The sequence below is a fragment of the Urtica dioica genome, chromosome 3, assembly GCF_054948205.1.
Source record: "Urtica dioica subsp. dioica isolate 48M chromosome 3, U.dioica_male_clone48M_v1_H2, whole genome shotgun sequence".
Classification (NCBI taxonomy): Eukaryota; Viridiplantae; Streptophyta; class Magnoliopsida; order Rosales; family Urticaceae; genus Urtica; species Urtica dioica.
This window is the reverse complement of record NC_142758.1, coordinates 8,287,934-8,302,224: the sequence shown is the minus strand read 5'-3', so window position 1 is coordinate 8,302,224 and position 14,291 is coordinate 8,287,934. Positions and strand designations below refer to the sequence as shown.

At 42.9% G+C, this 14,291-nt stretch overlaps 1 protein-coding gene across 1 annotated transcript; it reads right to left on the bottom strand.

Annotated features, from left to right (window-relative positions):
- Positions 1-1,170: 1,170 nt before the first annotated feature.
- On the bottom strand, positions 1,171-1,965 carry LOC149402324 (uncharacterized). The gene has a single exon (XM_089608319.1). It carries the CDS (start codon positions 1,963-1,965, stop codon positions 1,171-1,173), a length of 795 nt encoding a protein of 264 aa, XP_089464445.1.
- Positions 1,966-14,291: the final 12,326 nt, after the last annotated feature.

The following is a 14,291-nucleotide window of genomic DNA, read 5'->3' as shown; positions in this document are numbered from 1 at the left end:
TTCTTCTCTGACGAGTACTCCGCTAACGGCCGCCTGAGATACGGCGACGTATAGGTAGAGCGGCTCTCCCGCAACGGGTTTTGCCAAGATCGGGGGTGTAGATAGATACTCTTTCATTTTTTTGAATGCCTCCTCGCACTTGTCGTCCCATTCGAGCCTCTTATTTCTTTTGAGAAGCCGGTAGAAAGGGAGACATTTGTCCGTGGACCGAGAGATGAAGTGGTTAAGGGCAGCAATACGACCCGTCAACCTTTGAACTTCACGCCTATTATGGGGTGAAGGCATTTCTCGCAAGGCGTGTATTATATCCGGATTAGCCTCAATTCCTCGTTGGGTAACTAAATATCCAAGGAATTTACCAGATGAAACTCCGAATGAACATTTGGCAGGGTTGAGTTTCATTTGGTATTTCTTCAATACCTTGAAACATTCCTCCAGATGTTCTATATGGTCTTTTCCCTTAGGGATGTTAAGAGCATGTCATCGATATATACTTCCATCGTTTTTCCTATCTTCTCTTTGAACATTTCGTTGACTAACCTTTGGTAGGTGATGCCATCATTTTTTAGTTTAAAGGGCATGACCTTGTAGCAATATGTGCCTCGGTCGGTGATGAAAGCTATCTTTTCTTGATCATCTGGATGCATCAAGATTTGATTATATGCTGAGAATGCATCTGTGAACGAAAGGATCTTATGTCTCGCGGTTGCTTCGACCAGCTGGTCGATATGAGGCAACGGGAAGCTATCTTTTTCTTCACGACGATGGTGTTTGCCAGCTAATCTAGATATTTTACTTCGCGGATTGAACCTGCACTGAGTAGTCTCTCGACTTCGTCGTTGACAACACGTGCCCTGTTTGGACCGAGTTTCATCTTTTTTGTTTTATGGGTTTGAAAGTTGGATCAACGTTAAGTTGGTGAGACGTAACGTCGATGCTTATGCCTGGCATATCTTCGGTTGTCTAGGCGAAGGTGGATTTGTTTCGTTTTAAGAAACAAATCACCTCTCGCCTGATTCTACCTTTAAGCTCGGCCTCGATTCCGACGTGCTTGGTAGGATCGGAGCCATCGAGCTGCAGTTGGACTATCATTTCAGTACTTAGCGCGTCGAGGGAGTCGGGTTCTTCCAGTTCAGCGACCTTTTCAGCCAACTCTACATTCATTAATTGCTATTGCTCCCCTTTAATCTTTTTAACGCAATGTCTGTGACTAGTGCGATAGCAGCTGCGGGAGGTCGCCTGATTGTCTCGGATCTCTTTTACCCCCTCAGGCATAGGGAAACGAATACATTGATGAAAGGTTGAGGGCACAACCCTCATCCTATGTATCCATGGTCTTCCCAAAATGATATTGTAGGAGGAGAGACAGTCTAGAACTTGGAACTCTACTATCTTATTGATTCCATTTGTTTTTACGGGCAACTTACTCATTCCCAAGGATGGAGTAGTTGACCCATTGAAACCTGTCAATTGGGTTTGTTCTCTTTTGATCTCGTCTTTACTGATTCCCATCCTGGCCAGGGTATCTTTGGAGATAAGATCTACGGAGCTTCCTCCATCGATCAAGACTCTTGCGACCTCGCAGTTTGACACATCGATCGTGATCACTAGTGCATCGTCATGCGGATCTGCTGCCCCTACGGCTTCTTTTTCGGAGAACAAGATTTGGATGTCTCGTTCTGGTCTAATTTTGGTGGTCTGATTACTCAACTGATGTTGGTAAGCTTTGATTGAGTTATCCGAACCGTTGCAAAATTTTGAACCGCCCATTATGAAGTCAACTCTATGTTTGGGGACGGTCGGCTGGGAATCCGGCTCCCCTTCCTTGGCAGGTCTCGATCTTTTAGGGGAAGGGTTGCCCCTTCCTCTGTTGTTGTTGTTAAAGACCTTCTTTTTTGGAGGGGATCCTAGATCAACGTCCTTTAATTCTGCCTTTGCATATTTTTCTGCTAAGGCCCTGCGCATGGTCTCGGAATTAACCATATCATGGCTGTTAGCCTTATGGAAACTGCAATACACGTTGGGGTCTTGTGTCCATTTCTTTGCCTAGGGACCTCCCTCTTTATAGTCTTCACCGATGTTGAAGGTGTAATTAGGAAAGGCGTGTTGCTTTCTGGCATGAGGCACAGCGTCGTGGAAATTGGCCCTGTGGGGGTCGCCCCCAGTATTGACAGGTCGCACTTAAGTGTTGCCTTTCATAGGTAGTGAATTCCTCTTCAGCTTTTTCATAATTCGCGGCTTTGTGAATCGCGTCTTCCAACGTAGGGGGCGATTAACAGTCATCTCTAGTTTCAGCTTTGAATCATGCCTTAACCCGTTCCTTAGAGATGTTATGGCAGATACATGACATACGTTAGAGATTTTCGAGAGCACATCCTTGTAACGGACCATGAAGTCCTTCAAGGATTCGTTCTCTTTTTGTTGAATCCCCCATAAATCTACTATGGTCCAATCGTCCTCCACGAACATCGAATAATGTTTTAGGAATGCGGCCGACAGTTTGTCGAAACTATCAATAGAGTTCGGCTCGAGTTTGGAGAACCACTCCAAAACGGACCCAGATAAGCTCTCTGCGATTAGCTGGCAGTAACCTGCCTTTAATTCTCTCTCCGCAAGCATAACCCGTCCCATTGTGACTCTGAAGGACCAGATAAAAGCTTTAGGACTTGAAGTGCCATTATATCGCGGAAGGCGAACCTTTCCGGTATCTCCAAGTTGCACCTCAGTGATATTTTTAGCAAAAGGAGTCCTTCTCGTTTCTTCGACAAGGCGATCTATTTCAGGAGCCGAACTGGTTGCAGAGTGAAATTCTGAACGAACAACTCTCAATTCGGCCGCTATTGACTCCTTAAATCGATCAAGTTCAGTCATGATGGGTTTACCCCCTTGAAAGAGACGAGGTCCTGTACGGGCAGGCGTAACCGCAGTCACCGCGACAGGGTTACGACGGGTCTGATTCAGCCCGCCAAAATGTTGGGGAGTGAACACTCGAGAGATCGCCGAAGGGCGAGGTCCCACATTAGCCTGGAAAGACCATGGGAGGCGGACGCAGTCCAGTTGGGTCGATCGTGACCTGTGCGGTGACTTCGCCAGCAGTCCTTCCATGCTGGAAGCTTGTGCCGGGAGGCTGGTCTATCCCTTGGGTGACTTGGATCCTGGAGAAATCCAGACGAACTCCACGAGGAAGAGCCCGGCTCGTCTGTGCAGCCGAGGCTGCTTGACGAGTAGATTCCGAGATGGTAGTATCTGGAGGGATATCCTCTCCAGATTCATAATGAGTTGGAGTGGAAGACATGATAAAAAAAATTTTACGAACTGTTTCTTTCGAGGTTGGTCTTTCTGATACTTCCCACAGACGGCACCAAATTGTTGATGTCGATTTTTTGATCGATCCACAATCACAAATAATAATATGCTATTATATGATATTTATTTTCTAAAGGTCTCAGAAGACGTCGTATAAGAAACAATACAGAAATGATAAGTTATAATACACTACTACAAATACTGTTTTCAGGTGTGGCAGACATTCGGGTATGACTTTTCGCACCCAAAAGTTGCACCAAATAAGCCTTCAGGTGCGACTTGTCGCACCCATAACTCAAACAACTCGCCGAAAATTTTCGCTGATTCTTTTGACTTTGGGTGCGACTTTTCGCACCCAAAAGTCTCTCAGAACTATTGGTTGCGACTATGTCGCACCCATAGGCTGAAAATATTTTTAGCGGCCAACTTCCCCCGCTTTTGGTAAAAATATCATTGGGTGCGAATTTTCGCACCCAAAAATATTGACACGGGTTATTGGGTGCGACTAAGTCGCACCCAAAGGTCCCAAATTTTTTAGCGGCCAAATTTTCCCCCTCTTTTACAAATATCACTGTGTGCGACTTTGTCGCACCCAAAAAGATCATTGGGTGCGACTCTGTCGCACCCTAAAGTGTCATTGGGTGCGACAAAGTCGCACCCAAATTTAAAGGGTTATATAAATTAAAGCGTTGCTCGGTTTTCATTCTACCCGAGCCAAAACCTTAAGCTTCTCTCTCTCCGATTTCTCTCCTAAAAATTCTCCGACCACCACCACACTCCGAGCTCCGTTGCCGCCGCCACTCCGAGCTTCGTCGGCTAGGTAATCCCTCTCACTCTTAACTCCGTCACCACCATAACTCTTTTCCTCTTCTTCGCGCGCTGTCCGTCGTGACCCTATCCACCGCGCGCGCTCCAGCCGAGGAAAGAAAGTCGCCGTGAGTCACGAGGACGCCGGACCAGGATCGACCACTGGGGAAGGTGTGAGAGAGCGCCGGAGAATCTAATTCCACAAAAACAAGGTGAGGATTCTTGACCTCGAGTTGATTTTGGATTTTTTAGCTCCGAAATTCAAATTTGGGGGTTTCGGATTTCAAAGATGATTTTTGTGAAATTGATTGGTTTTGGGTGCTCATTGAACTCGATTAGTGATGGTTATAGCTTGAATTTGTGGATTGAGTTCGGATTTCCTTGGTTTGGTAGTGATTTGGCCGAAATTTGATGAACTAGGGTTTGAAGATTCGAATTTTTTGGGCTTTTGATTTCTGCGTGTTGATTGAGTATTCTTATTTCAGTAGCTTTTATCCTCACTTTGTCTCTCCCCCTTCTCTCTAACACATACTCTCTCTCTCTCTCAGCCTCCGACCAGCCCTCCGACCAACCCCTCCGCGCGCATCTGCCCCTCCGACCAGCGCCTCCGTTGCAGCCCCTAGGAGCCGGTGCCTGCGCTGCAGCCCCTCCGACGACCAGCGCTTCCGTGACCAGCACTAACCCTCCGCTCCAGCCCGTCCGACCAGCCCCTCCGCTGCTGCCTCTCCGACCAGCTCCTCCGACCTGTCCCGAGCCTCCGACCAGCCCCTCCGCTTCATTAGGTATTTTTCATAATTTGATTAGTATTTTGATTAGTAGTTTAGTTTGATTAGTAGTTTAGTTAATAATTAGTTAGTTAGTTTGTAATTGATTTGTAATGAATTTGTTAATTAGTTTGTAATTAATTTATTAAATGAAATTTGTTCTAATTAGTTTTAGGTTTTTTAGTTTAATACTTACATGGTTAGGTTGTTTAGTTTTGATTAGTTTAGGTTAATTGAAATTGTCAAATTGAAATTGTAATTAGTTTAATAATATGTTTAAGTAGTTGTTTAGTTTTAATTTGTTTAGGTTAATTGAAATTGTCAAATTGAAATTGTAATTAGTTTAATAATATGTTTGGGTTGTTTAGTTTTGATTAGTTTAGGTTAATTAATTGAAGTTGTAATTAGTTTAATAATATGTTTAAGTTGTTTAGTTTTGATTAGTTTAGGTTAATTGAAATTGTAATTAATTTAATAATATGTTTAGGTTGTTTAGTTTTGATTAGTTTAGGTTAATTGAAATTGTCAAATTGAAATTGTAATTAGTTTAATAATATGTGTTAAATTGTTAATCATGAAATTAAAATTAGTTAAGTTATTGTATAAATGAGTTGAGAATATTGTATTTTTTGTTGTAAACGAGCCACGGAGGTTCTGTTTAGGGTTTAGTTGATTATTAGGATAGTTTTGGATGATTTGTATATGCTTTTAAATGAGTTTGCAGATTTTTGGTTTGTTAGTATTATAGGGGAAATTTGCCGAAATTTAGATTGAGTGTCTAGGCTATTATTCTCAAAACCCTAATTTTTTCAATTCGACTTCAAATAAAAAATTCATAATCTCATCTTCATTTATTGATCTTCGTCCCGTAGCAATAAGTAACCGACTTCATTCGTCTTCGTCACTTAGCAACAACTCTTAATAATTGTTCTTTTTCCCTTTCGTTTAGCGAAATCAATGTCCAATCAAAGTAGATATTGGATCACCGAGAACAATAAGTTGTCCTTGCAGTATAAAATCGGAGTTAATGAATTTATCCGCGTTGCAAGAAGATTTCCGAATGATAATTACGAATATCGATGTCCTTGCAAGCCTTGCAACAACGTGAGATGGCACGACATTGGGATTGTAAGGCATCATCTGCTAAACAAAGGGTTTACCCCGGGCTACACAGAATGGTATCATCATGGCGAGGTCGTGCGTTCCGTCGGTCATCTTGAAGAAGTCTCCATTGGAGAAACAGCCCAGAGAGGAGTAGGAGGAATACATGCTGCTGTGGAGGATATAAGAGATCATGAGGATTTCGATGGTGTTACGGAGACGGCTCCGAGCGAGGTGCGTGCGAAGGAGCAAGTGGAAGACTTGTTCGCCGAGTTGGAAGCAGAATTGTACCCTGGATGCAAGGAGTTTTCGTCGTTGTCATTCTTGGTTCAGTTGATGCACCTTAAAGTCACGAACCATTGGACGAACAAGTCGTTCACAGAACTGCTGCAGCTTTTGAGGAAGTCTCATCCAGCCAGTAATCGAATACCGGAGAAGCACTACGAGGCAAAAGCAAAGCTGAAGCGTTTCGGCATGGGATACGAGATTATCGACGCGTGCATTAATGACTGTGTCCTATTCCAAAAACATCTCACGAACGTCGACGTGTACCCGATATGTAACGAGAGTAGATGGAAGCCAACTGGTAAGAAGATACCGTAAAAGATATTGCGATATTTTCCCTTGAAAGATCGATTGAAGCGACTGTACGCATCTCGTCACACGGCACTTCATATGCAGTGGCACGAAAGAGATCGCGTCAGTGAAGTTGGCGTTCTACGACATCCTGCGGATGGTACATCTATACCAACGGTCCTGAAGTTCAAGTGCGAGAGCTCTCCGTTTTTCGATCCGAGATGTGTGTGCCTTATGGGATGATGAACACGATAGTATTAGACGATGAGCAAAGAGAAAAAGCGGAGTGGTACATCTATACCAACTATCCTGAAGTGGATCCGTATTTGGTGTAAGTAATCGATCCACTTGCTTCTCTAAGTTATTTCATTGTTGTATTTTGTTTAAGCAATGTTTTAAACAACAGCGAGCATTTGGATTTCCTGAACGAATCTGGAGTTCGCGATATTGAAGCGGAGCATAGAAAGGGATTCAAAGATTGGTTTGCGAACAAGGTAATAACACAATAACCTGTTTTTTTATAAACACACAAGTGCTAACCAATACTTTGTTTTAATAACCAGATTTTTGAAATGAAAGCTAGTGGCTCTGACGTGTCTGACGAGATCTACTCGCTTTCTATCGGTTCCCTTCAAGTCGCTTATCAATATCCATGCTGCTTTGTTAACGGCGTGAAGTTCATTACTCATCGTCGCGATAATCAACGAGTCACTCAAAATAGCGGTGTATGTGTGCATGTGGATGATTTCACTTACTACGGTCGGATGGAAGACGTCATGGTGCTGAATTATAGGTACGACTATCGTGTTGTATTATTCAAATGTATATGGTACGGTGACAAGCACGATTCTCGACGACTAGTTCACAACGATAAGACTACTGGAGAAACGAGTGCTTTTACCGCGAAACAGTGGTTTACAGAGGAGCCGTACATACTCGCGATTCAGGCGAAACAAGTCTTTTACATCAAAGATCTTGTTTTAGGTGGTAACTGGGAAATCGTTCAGGAATGCAATCATCGAGGGATTTGGGACGTTCTTGAAGTTGACCCCACCACCTCAGCCTCGATTCCGTTGACAATAGAATTGTCAAACATCGATCGTCTGAATCATCGACATGAAATCGAAAATGCTGAGCTAGTAAATATCGTTGACGATGGTGAGGAAGACGATGATGATATGAGGAATGCATCGTTTTTTAGGGAGAAGATGTTGATGTTGATGTTGATATAGATAGTGATGACGATGAATGAGAACTATCTATGTAACCACGGTTTTCCTCCGCCATATGTGAGGTTTTATAATAAAATATATCCGTGGTGTCACCCACGTTTTTGTATGATGTTGTTCTCTTTTGTTTTGTGATGTATGTTGTTCACAAATGTTGTTTTTTTTATACGATGTCAATTAACAAATGTTGTTTTCATTTTATAAGATGTCGACCGCTTCAAGTTCTGGTGTAGATTCGCCACAGAGACCGGATTCTCAAGGTCCGCCACAGGAACCTGATTCCCAAGGTCCTAAGAAATCAAGGGGACCAACAACCGGCTCGACGTCGGCGCGAGCAACACATGGTGTACCTGGTGCGAAGGTGGTCAAGTGGGATCCAATAAACCAAACATTCTATCAAGAGATAAGGAAAGAAAATAAAAAGGTTGGACTATTTAACAACCGCCTCGGTTCTTTGGTGAAAGCACATATCCCGCCTACGACTCATGATTTTAGTGAAGTGACGCCCCAGACGTTGGCTGCTATTTTGAGCGCACTTCATTCCGAGTTCAGATTTGTATACATGGATCCTGACACCGGCGAGGATCTGCCTGCGGATTGCTTTCAGAATACGATTGATCAGGCTATCATTCGGAATGCCAAGATTAGGCGACGCAACCAGAAGTCCAAGCTATCAGAGAAGTTCAGGTTGGAGTTTTGTGGGAGCAAAGAAAACGCTAAGGCAGAAACACCACCGGGATATAAGAAAGAGGATTGGGAGGCGGTGGTAGACGAGTTCGCAACTGACGATTGGAAGGTACGTAATGTATGATTGTAATAAATCACAATATCTTTATCAGATTGAATAATGACAAAATTAATTATTTGTAGAAAAAGTCTAATCGCAACAAGGAGAATTCGAAGAAGAAGAAGAAGACGAGGTCGACTCAAGGATCTCTTTCTTTCTTGGCTCATCGTCATTTGAACGTAAGTTATTCTAATTTTGAAATACTTAATTTGAAATAAATTCAATACTTATATTTTCATAATAATTGCAGAGTAAGGATGATGGGACTTTGGGCTCCGCGTTAACGACGTGGGAGCAAAAATACCATAATAGAAAAGGTGAAGATTGGTATGTTGGAATAGGTCCAGCGGTCCCGAGATCATCTTGGGCTATTGCTCAGGCTCAGGACGAAAGCTCGTCGTCAGGCTCAGGCTCTTCGCGGCACGTTCCAGATCTAGTGGTTGGCGAGCTCCAGGCTCAGTTGGCGGCACAACAAGTCGCTATGGACGAGATGAGGCGAGCCTCGCAATAGCAGATGGAGGAGATGCAGCGACAACTGTTCGCGTTCACGCAGCAGTTTTCGCCCTTGGCTCAGATGTCGCCCGGCACGATGCCACGGATGCCTCAGATGTCACCCGGCATGTTGCCACGGATGCCTCAGACGACGTCGTCGCCTCAAATGCACCCTATGCATCAGACAACGCCGCCATCAGTTTCAATGGCAGATGCTCATACCACGCCGCCAGCTTCAGCAGAATTCCAGCGAGAGCGTACGAGCGGCAGTGCACGAGGAGGTAGCAGCAGTTCCGGAGGAAGATTTGGCGGAAGAGGGAGTAAAACATTCAAGGAGTGATTTACAAACCGAGGAAAAGGAAAGGGAAAAGAATGAACATTTTTTTAAATATTTGTCGTACATTATAATAATTATTGTAATCGAACAACAAATGTTTAGTTTTTATTATTATTATGAATATTAATTAATTAATTTTCTAATTAATAAACTATTTAGTACATATTATTTTATTACAATCATAGAATTTATAAGCATAATAAACCAAAAAACAATTAAAAAAAAAACTATCGGGTGCGACTATCCTCACCCGAAAATTGAGCTGGTGGACTTTGGATGTGAATAGTCGCACCCAAAGGTCAACATTTCCCGCCATATTATGGCAGGAAGGCTATTGGGTGCGACTTGTCGTACCCAAAAATTTAGCAGGTAGGCCAGTGGGTGCGACTAGTCGCACCCAAAGGTTTGGCGGGTAGGCCTTTGGGTGCGAAAAGTCGCACCCAATGGCCTTCCCGCGGACTTTTTTGCATATCTTTTCTGACTTATGGGTGCGAATTTGGGTGCGGAAAACCGCACCTAAAAGTCATGACCATCGGGTGCGACTTTTCGCACCCATAACCTTTAGGTGCGAACTTTCGGGTGCGAAAAAATCGCACCTAAAGGTATCATTGGGTGCGACTTTTGACTTTTAGGTGCGAAAAAAATCGCACCCAATGATGTTTTTTGTACTAGTGATAATGAGAGGAAAATAATAATAAACTTTATTATTATGAAATTCGATTACAAGAGGACGAAGTGACGAGCTCAAGCAGGCGAACTCAACACCGAAAGCAATGTAAACGTAATGAGTAATGGTTTAGAGATAAAAATTATAGTCTTGCATGCGTAAATCGACGTCTGATCTTCTATTTATAGACAAGGCAGAGCTTCTTCGCTGAAGACACGTGCTCCTTGATCTGTCCTCCTCGTCATGGGTGAAGTCGTCTCAGATCCGGTCTTCGCGCGTGGTCTCCTCTTTGACTGACCGATTCTTCTTGCAAGACGGACGTGGTCGAGCTGGAAAGTACGAGTGGGCTTGGGCTTTGAGCAGTCAATAGATGAGCCGTATGTTTACAAGTTAATGCACGAAGGTAAAGTTGTGTTTCTGGTACTTTATGTCGATGATATATTACTCATATGTAATGATGTGGGTAAGTTTACTAAGGTTAAGGTCTGGCTATGAAGGAACTAGGAGAAGCGGCGTACATTCTGGGGATCCAAATCTTTCGCGATCGGAAAAACCGGACCCTGTCGCTCTCTCAAGCATCTTATATTGATAAGGTGATGGATCGCTTCTCATTGCAAGACTCCAAGAAGGGCCAAACACCCTTTAGGCATGGAGTCTCACTCTCTAAGGACCAGTCTCCCAAAACTGCACAAGAGATTAAGGACATGAGAAAAATTCCTTACGCCTCAGCCGTAGGAAGTCTCATGTATGCTATGCTTTGCACTAGACCTGACATCTGTTTCGCCGTTGGTGTAGTTAGCCGTTTTCAATCCAACCCTGGAACCGAGCACTGGATTGCTGTTAAGCATGTTCTCAAGTATCTTCGAAGAACTAGGAACTTGATGCTTACGTATTCAGGTGCTGACCTGACTATGATGGGATATACCGACTCCGATTTTCAAGCGGATAAGGATTCCAGGAAATCCACTTCGGGATCTGTGTTCATCCTTAATGGTGGAGCTGTTGTGTGGAGAAGTATTAAGCAATCTTGCATTGCTGACTCCACAATGGAAGCAGAATATGTGGGTGCTTGTGAAGCATCCAAAGAGGCTGTATGGCTTAGAAAATTCCTTAAGTATGTGGAAGTTGTTCAAAACATCGACCAGCCCATGACCCTTTATTGCGATAATAGTGGGGCTGTCGCTAACTCAAAGGAACCTCGAAGCCATAAGCGCTCTAAACATATTGAGAGGAAATACCATTTGATTCGAGAGATCGTGCAGCGCGACGTAGAAGTGAAGAAGATCGAAACGGTGGACAACCTCGCAGATCCATTCACCAAGGCCCTAGCGAACAAGGTCTTCGACCAACATCGAGAAGGATTAGGCATGAAGGACTACACACATCTTCTTTGAGTCTAGTGGGAGTTTGTCGTCAATGGTGCCCACAAGAAGAGTAGTAGTGTCTATTTATGTACATTTGAAACGTTCATTCATTCTTCCTTGTCTGTTTGAAGCTTTATGATAATCTATAGTCTTTAGTCCTTCAACAAACCTAATAACATATGAAGAGACAAATGTAGATTTGCATGAACAAACTCTTCGTAGTTTGCTTAAAACGATATATTCGCAATCTATGGGTCAAAGGACTATTGACCTCAGTACGATTGTTAGGAGAATCTATGATGTCTGGTTATGGGGCATTGAGAGTTGGAGACTCTATAGTTCTTCTAGGTATCTTCCGAAGGTATTGAATTGACCAGTGCACTTCTAGAGACAAGATAAGAACAAACCATTTAACCTCTTATGTCTCGAAGTCACTACGTATGAATTGCATCATGCTTACCTTAATCCTGAAATGAGACATGCCATTTCACAGCTTACGTATTCTCATTTGAGAAAGTCATAGTTCGGACTCACTATGTGATTCTGAACAGGACCTATTGGTGAAGTACTAAGTTTTAAAGATGTCATGAGTAACTTTGTGAAGTTCTCATAGATATGGAATTCGTGTACAAGATTGCTGAAATGCAATGTATATCACCTCATGCTTTGTTCCTTGGAATGTGAATAAATGAACTTTTCAGTGTCCAAATTGAGTCTTGACTCTTTTGGATGAAACAATGTGACTTGTTAGCTCCTAGTCAATACATTGTTTCTAACTTATTCACAAGCGACAAAGGAGTTGAGGAAATAACAGCTAGAAGGGTAAAATGGTAATTTTGTAAATCCCGACTAGGTGATGATATTCATGAAGGGTAAACATAGATAATATTCAGTGGATCCACTCATTTACAATTAGGTTGAATTCTTGAGTAGAAAATAAGTTCATTTGAACCGAGAGATTTTCAGTGTCAACTCTTTAGTGGAGTCAGTTGACATTAAGCTAAACTTGGAAAAGGTTTGTGAACTTTTGAGTCCAAGTATTTAGCTCAAGCTTTGTTCATTTGGATCCATGAGGTCACTGTCACAAATCATATCGAGTAGGAATAGTTAAACTAGAAGCTAAGTCAAAACAAGAACGAGACAAGTTTTACGAAAGTTGTCAAAAGGGTATTTTTGTCTTTTTCGACATAAGATTAAATTAATGTCAGTAAATTTTTTGACAATGTCATTTGATGACATATTGATGCTCGGCCATGATAAGTTAATTGGGCCTTGAGGTTAATTTCATTTCATATAATTTTACTTGAAAATTCTTAATGGGCTTTTCTTATGCTGTCATGAACAAATCAAGAAAAATATAGAAACATTTGGCTGTCCAACCCAAGGGAAAGGGAGACAAAAATTCGTGCAACCCATAGTGTGAAAGAGTGTTTATTTGGGCATTAATGTATGAAGATACTTGCCAAAAGATCAAGAGGAAACAAATTTCCTCTAGGAGGAAGGTGTGATGGGCGGCCAAGTCAAGCAAAAGAGGAAACAATTTTTGCTTCTAGAAGCCTCAAGCCACACTCCCAAATGAGAAAGGGAAATAAGGAATATTTGCTCATGAATATGTGATATTCTATAGAAGAGGAAACTACCTTATTGAATGTAATCCCTCCCCTATAAATAGAGACCTTATTCTTCTCATTTCATTCATCCAAAGTTTAAGAGATTGAGAGCCTCTCTCTCTAGAACTTGGCCGCCCCTTCCCTCTCTCTCTCTAGTTATTTTTCGCTTTTGTTTTGGCACCTAGGTCCACACTTGACCTAGCGTTTTAGCTCTTCGACTTTGAGACTTGTTCTTGAGTCATCGTGTTTAAAAGTGCCCACTCACTAATTCCTTTCTTTCTCGAGTGATTCTTGTGATTGAAACTTTCGTGGTAGCTCGAGTTCCCGAGGAAAGAAGAGAGACGTGTTGTGAGGGGAGACGAACGTTGCAACCTTCCAAAGGATTCTCAACATTCAAGCTTCTAAAAGGGTTAGTAAATTTATAATGCTCATTTATAGTTTTAATTTACATGTACTTGCTCTTTGTCTAGGTTAGTAAAATCGTTTTACTTGTTTTAAAGAAAATTTTTAAATTTCGCCACTTGCTCGAACCGTTAAACTTTTTCTTAACCCTAGATCAATTCCAACAGGTTTGTCCTCCTCTTTCTATTTCCCCTTGTCGGCGCTTTTGAGTTCAATCCTGCTTCTAAGTGTGATGGAGTTGCCTTGATCTCTCGGGTTGACTTCAGTGTTGCTTGGTAGAGCGCCCTGAGGTCGTGCATGGAAGTCCCTTGCTAGTTGCCCCACCGTCGTCTCGAGATTTTGGATTTGTGCCTCTTGATTCGTCATTCTCGTTGGAGACTCGGTGATGAAAGAGGCCAAGAGCTCCTCTATGTTCGACTTTGGTGCGGGCTGGACTTATTGCTGTTGCGGACGATTTTGGCCTTCCACCAGTTGTTGATGTTGGTGTGGAACCCCCGGTGGACGATTCTGTATGAAGCCTTGTTGTTGTTGCACCCTCCATGCGAAGTAGGGGTGGTTGTTCCTTGCTCCGGTGTTGTAGTTGTTGGAGTTTTCGAAAGTGGGCCGGTTGTAAGTCGCCACGTAATTCGCATTTTCTGCATGGCCGTCATTCGCGTGCGGACAATCGTCGGTGAAATGATTCCTTGACACCAGAAGCACGGCTCCCAAGTCGTTTGCGTGGAGTTCACAGTGGATTTCATCTCTTTCATCCCCCTCATCTCCTTTTGGAGGTTTGCCATCTCCGGAGTCGGATGACGTCCGCGTTGATGTTGTGGATTTGGAACGTTCCATACAACTCGTTGAAATTGC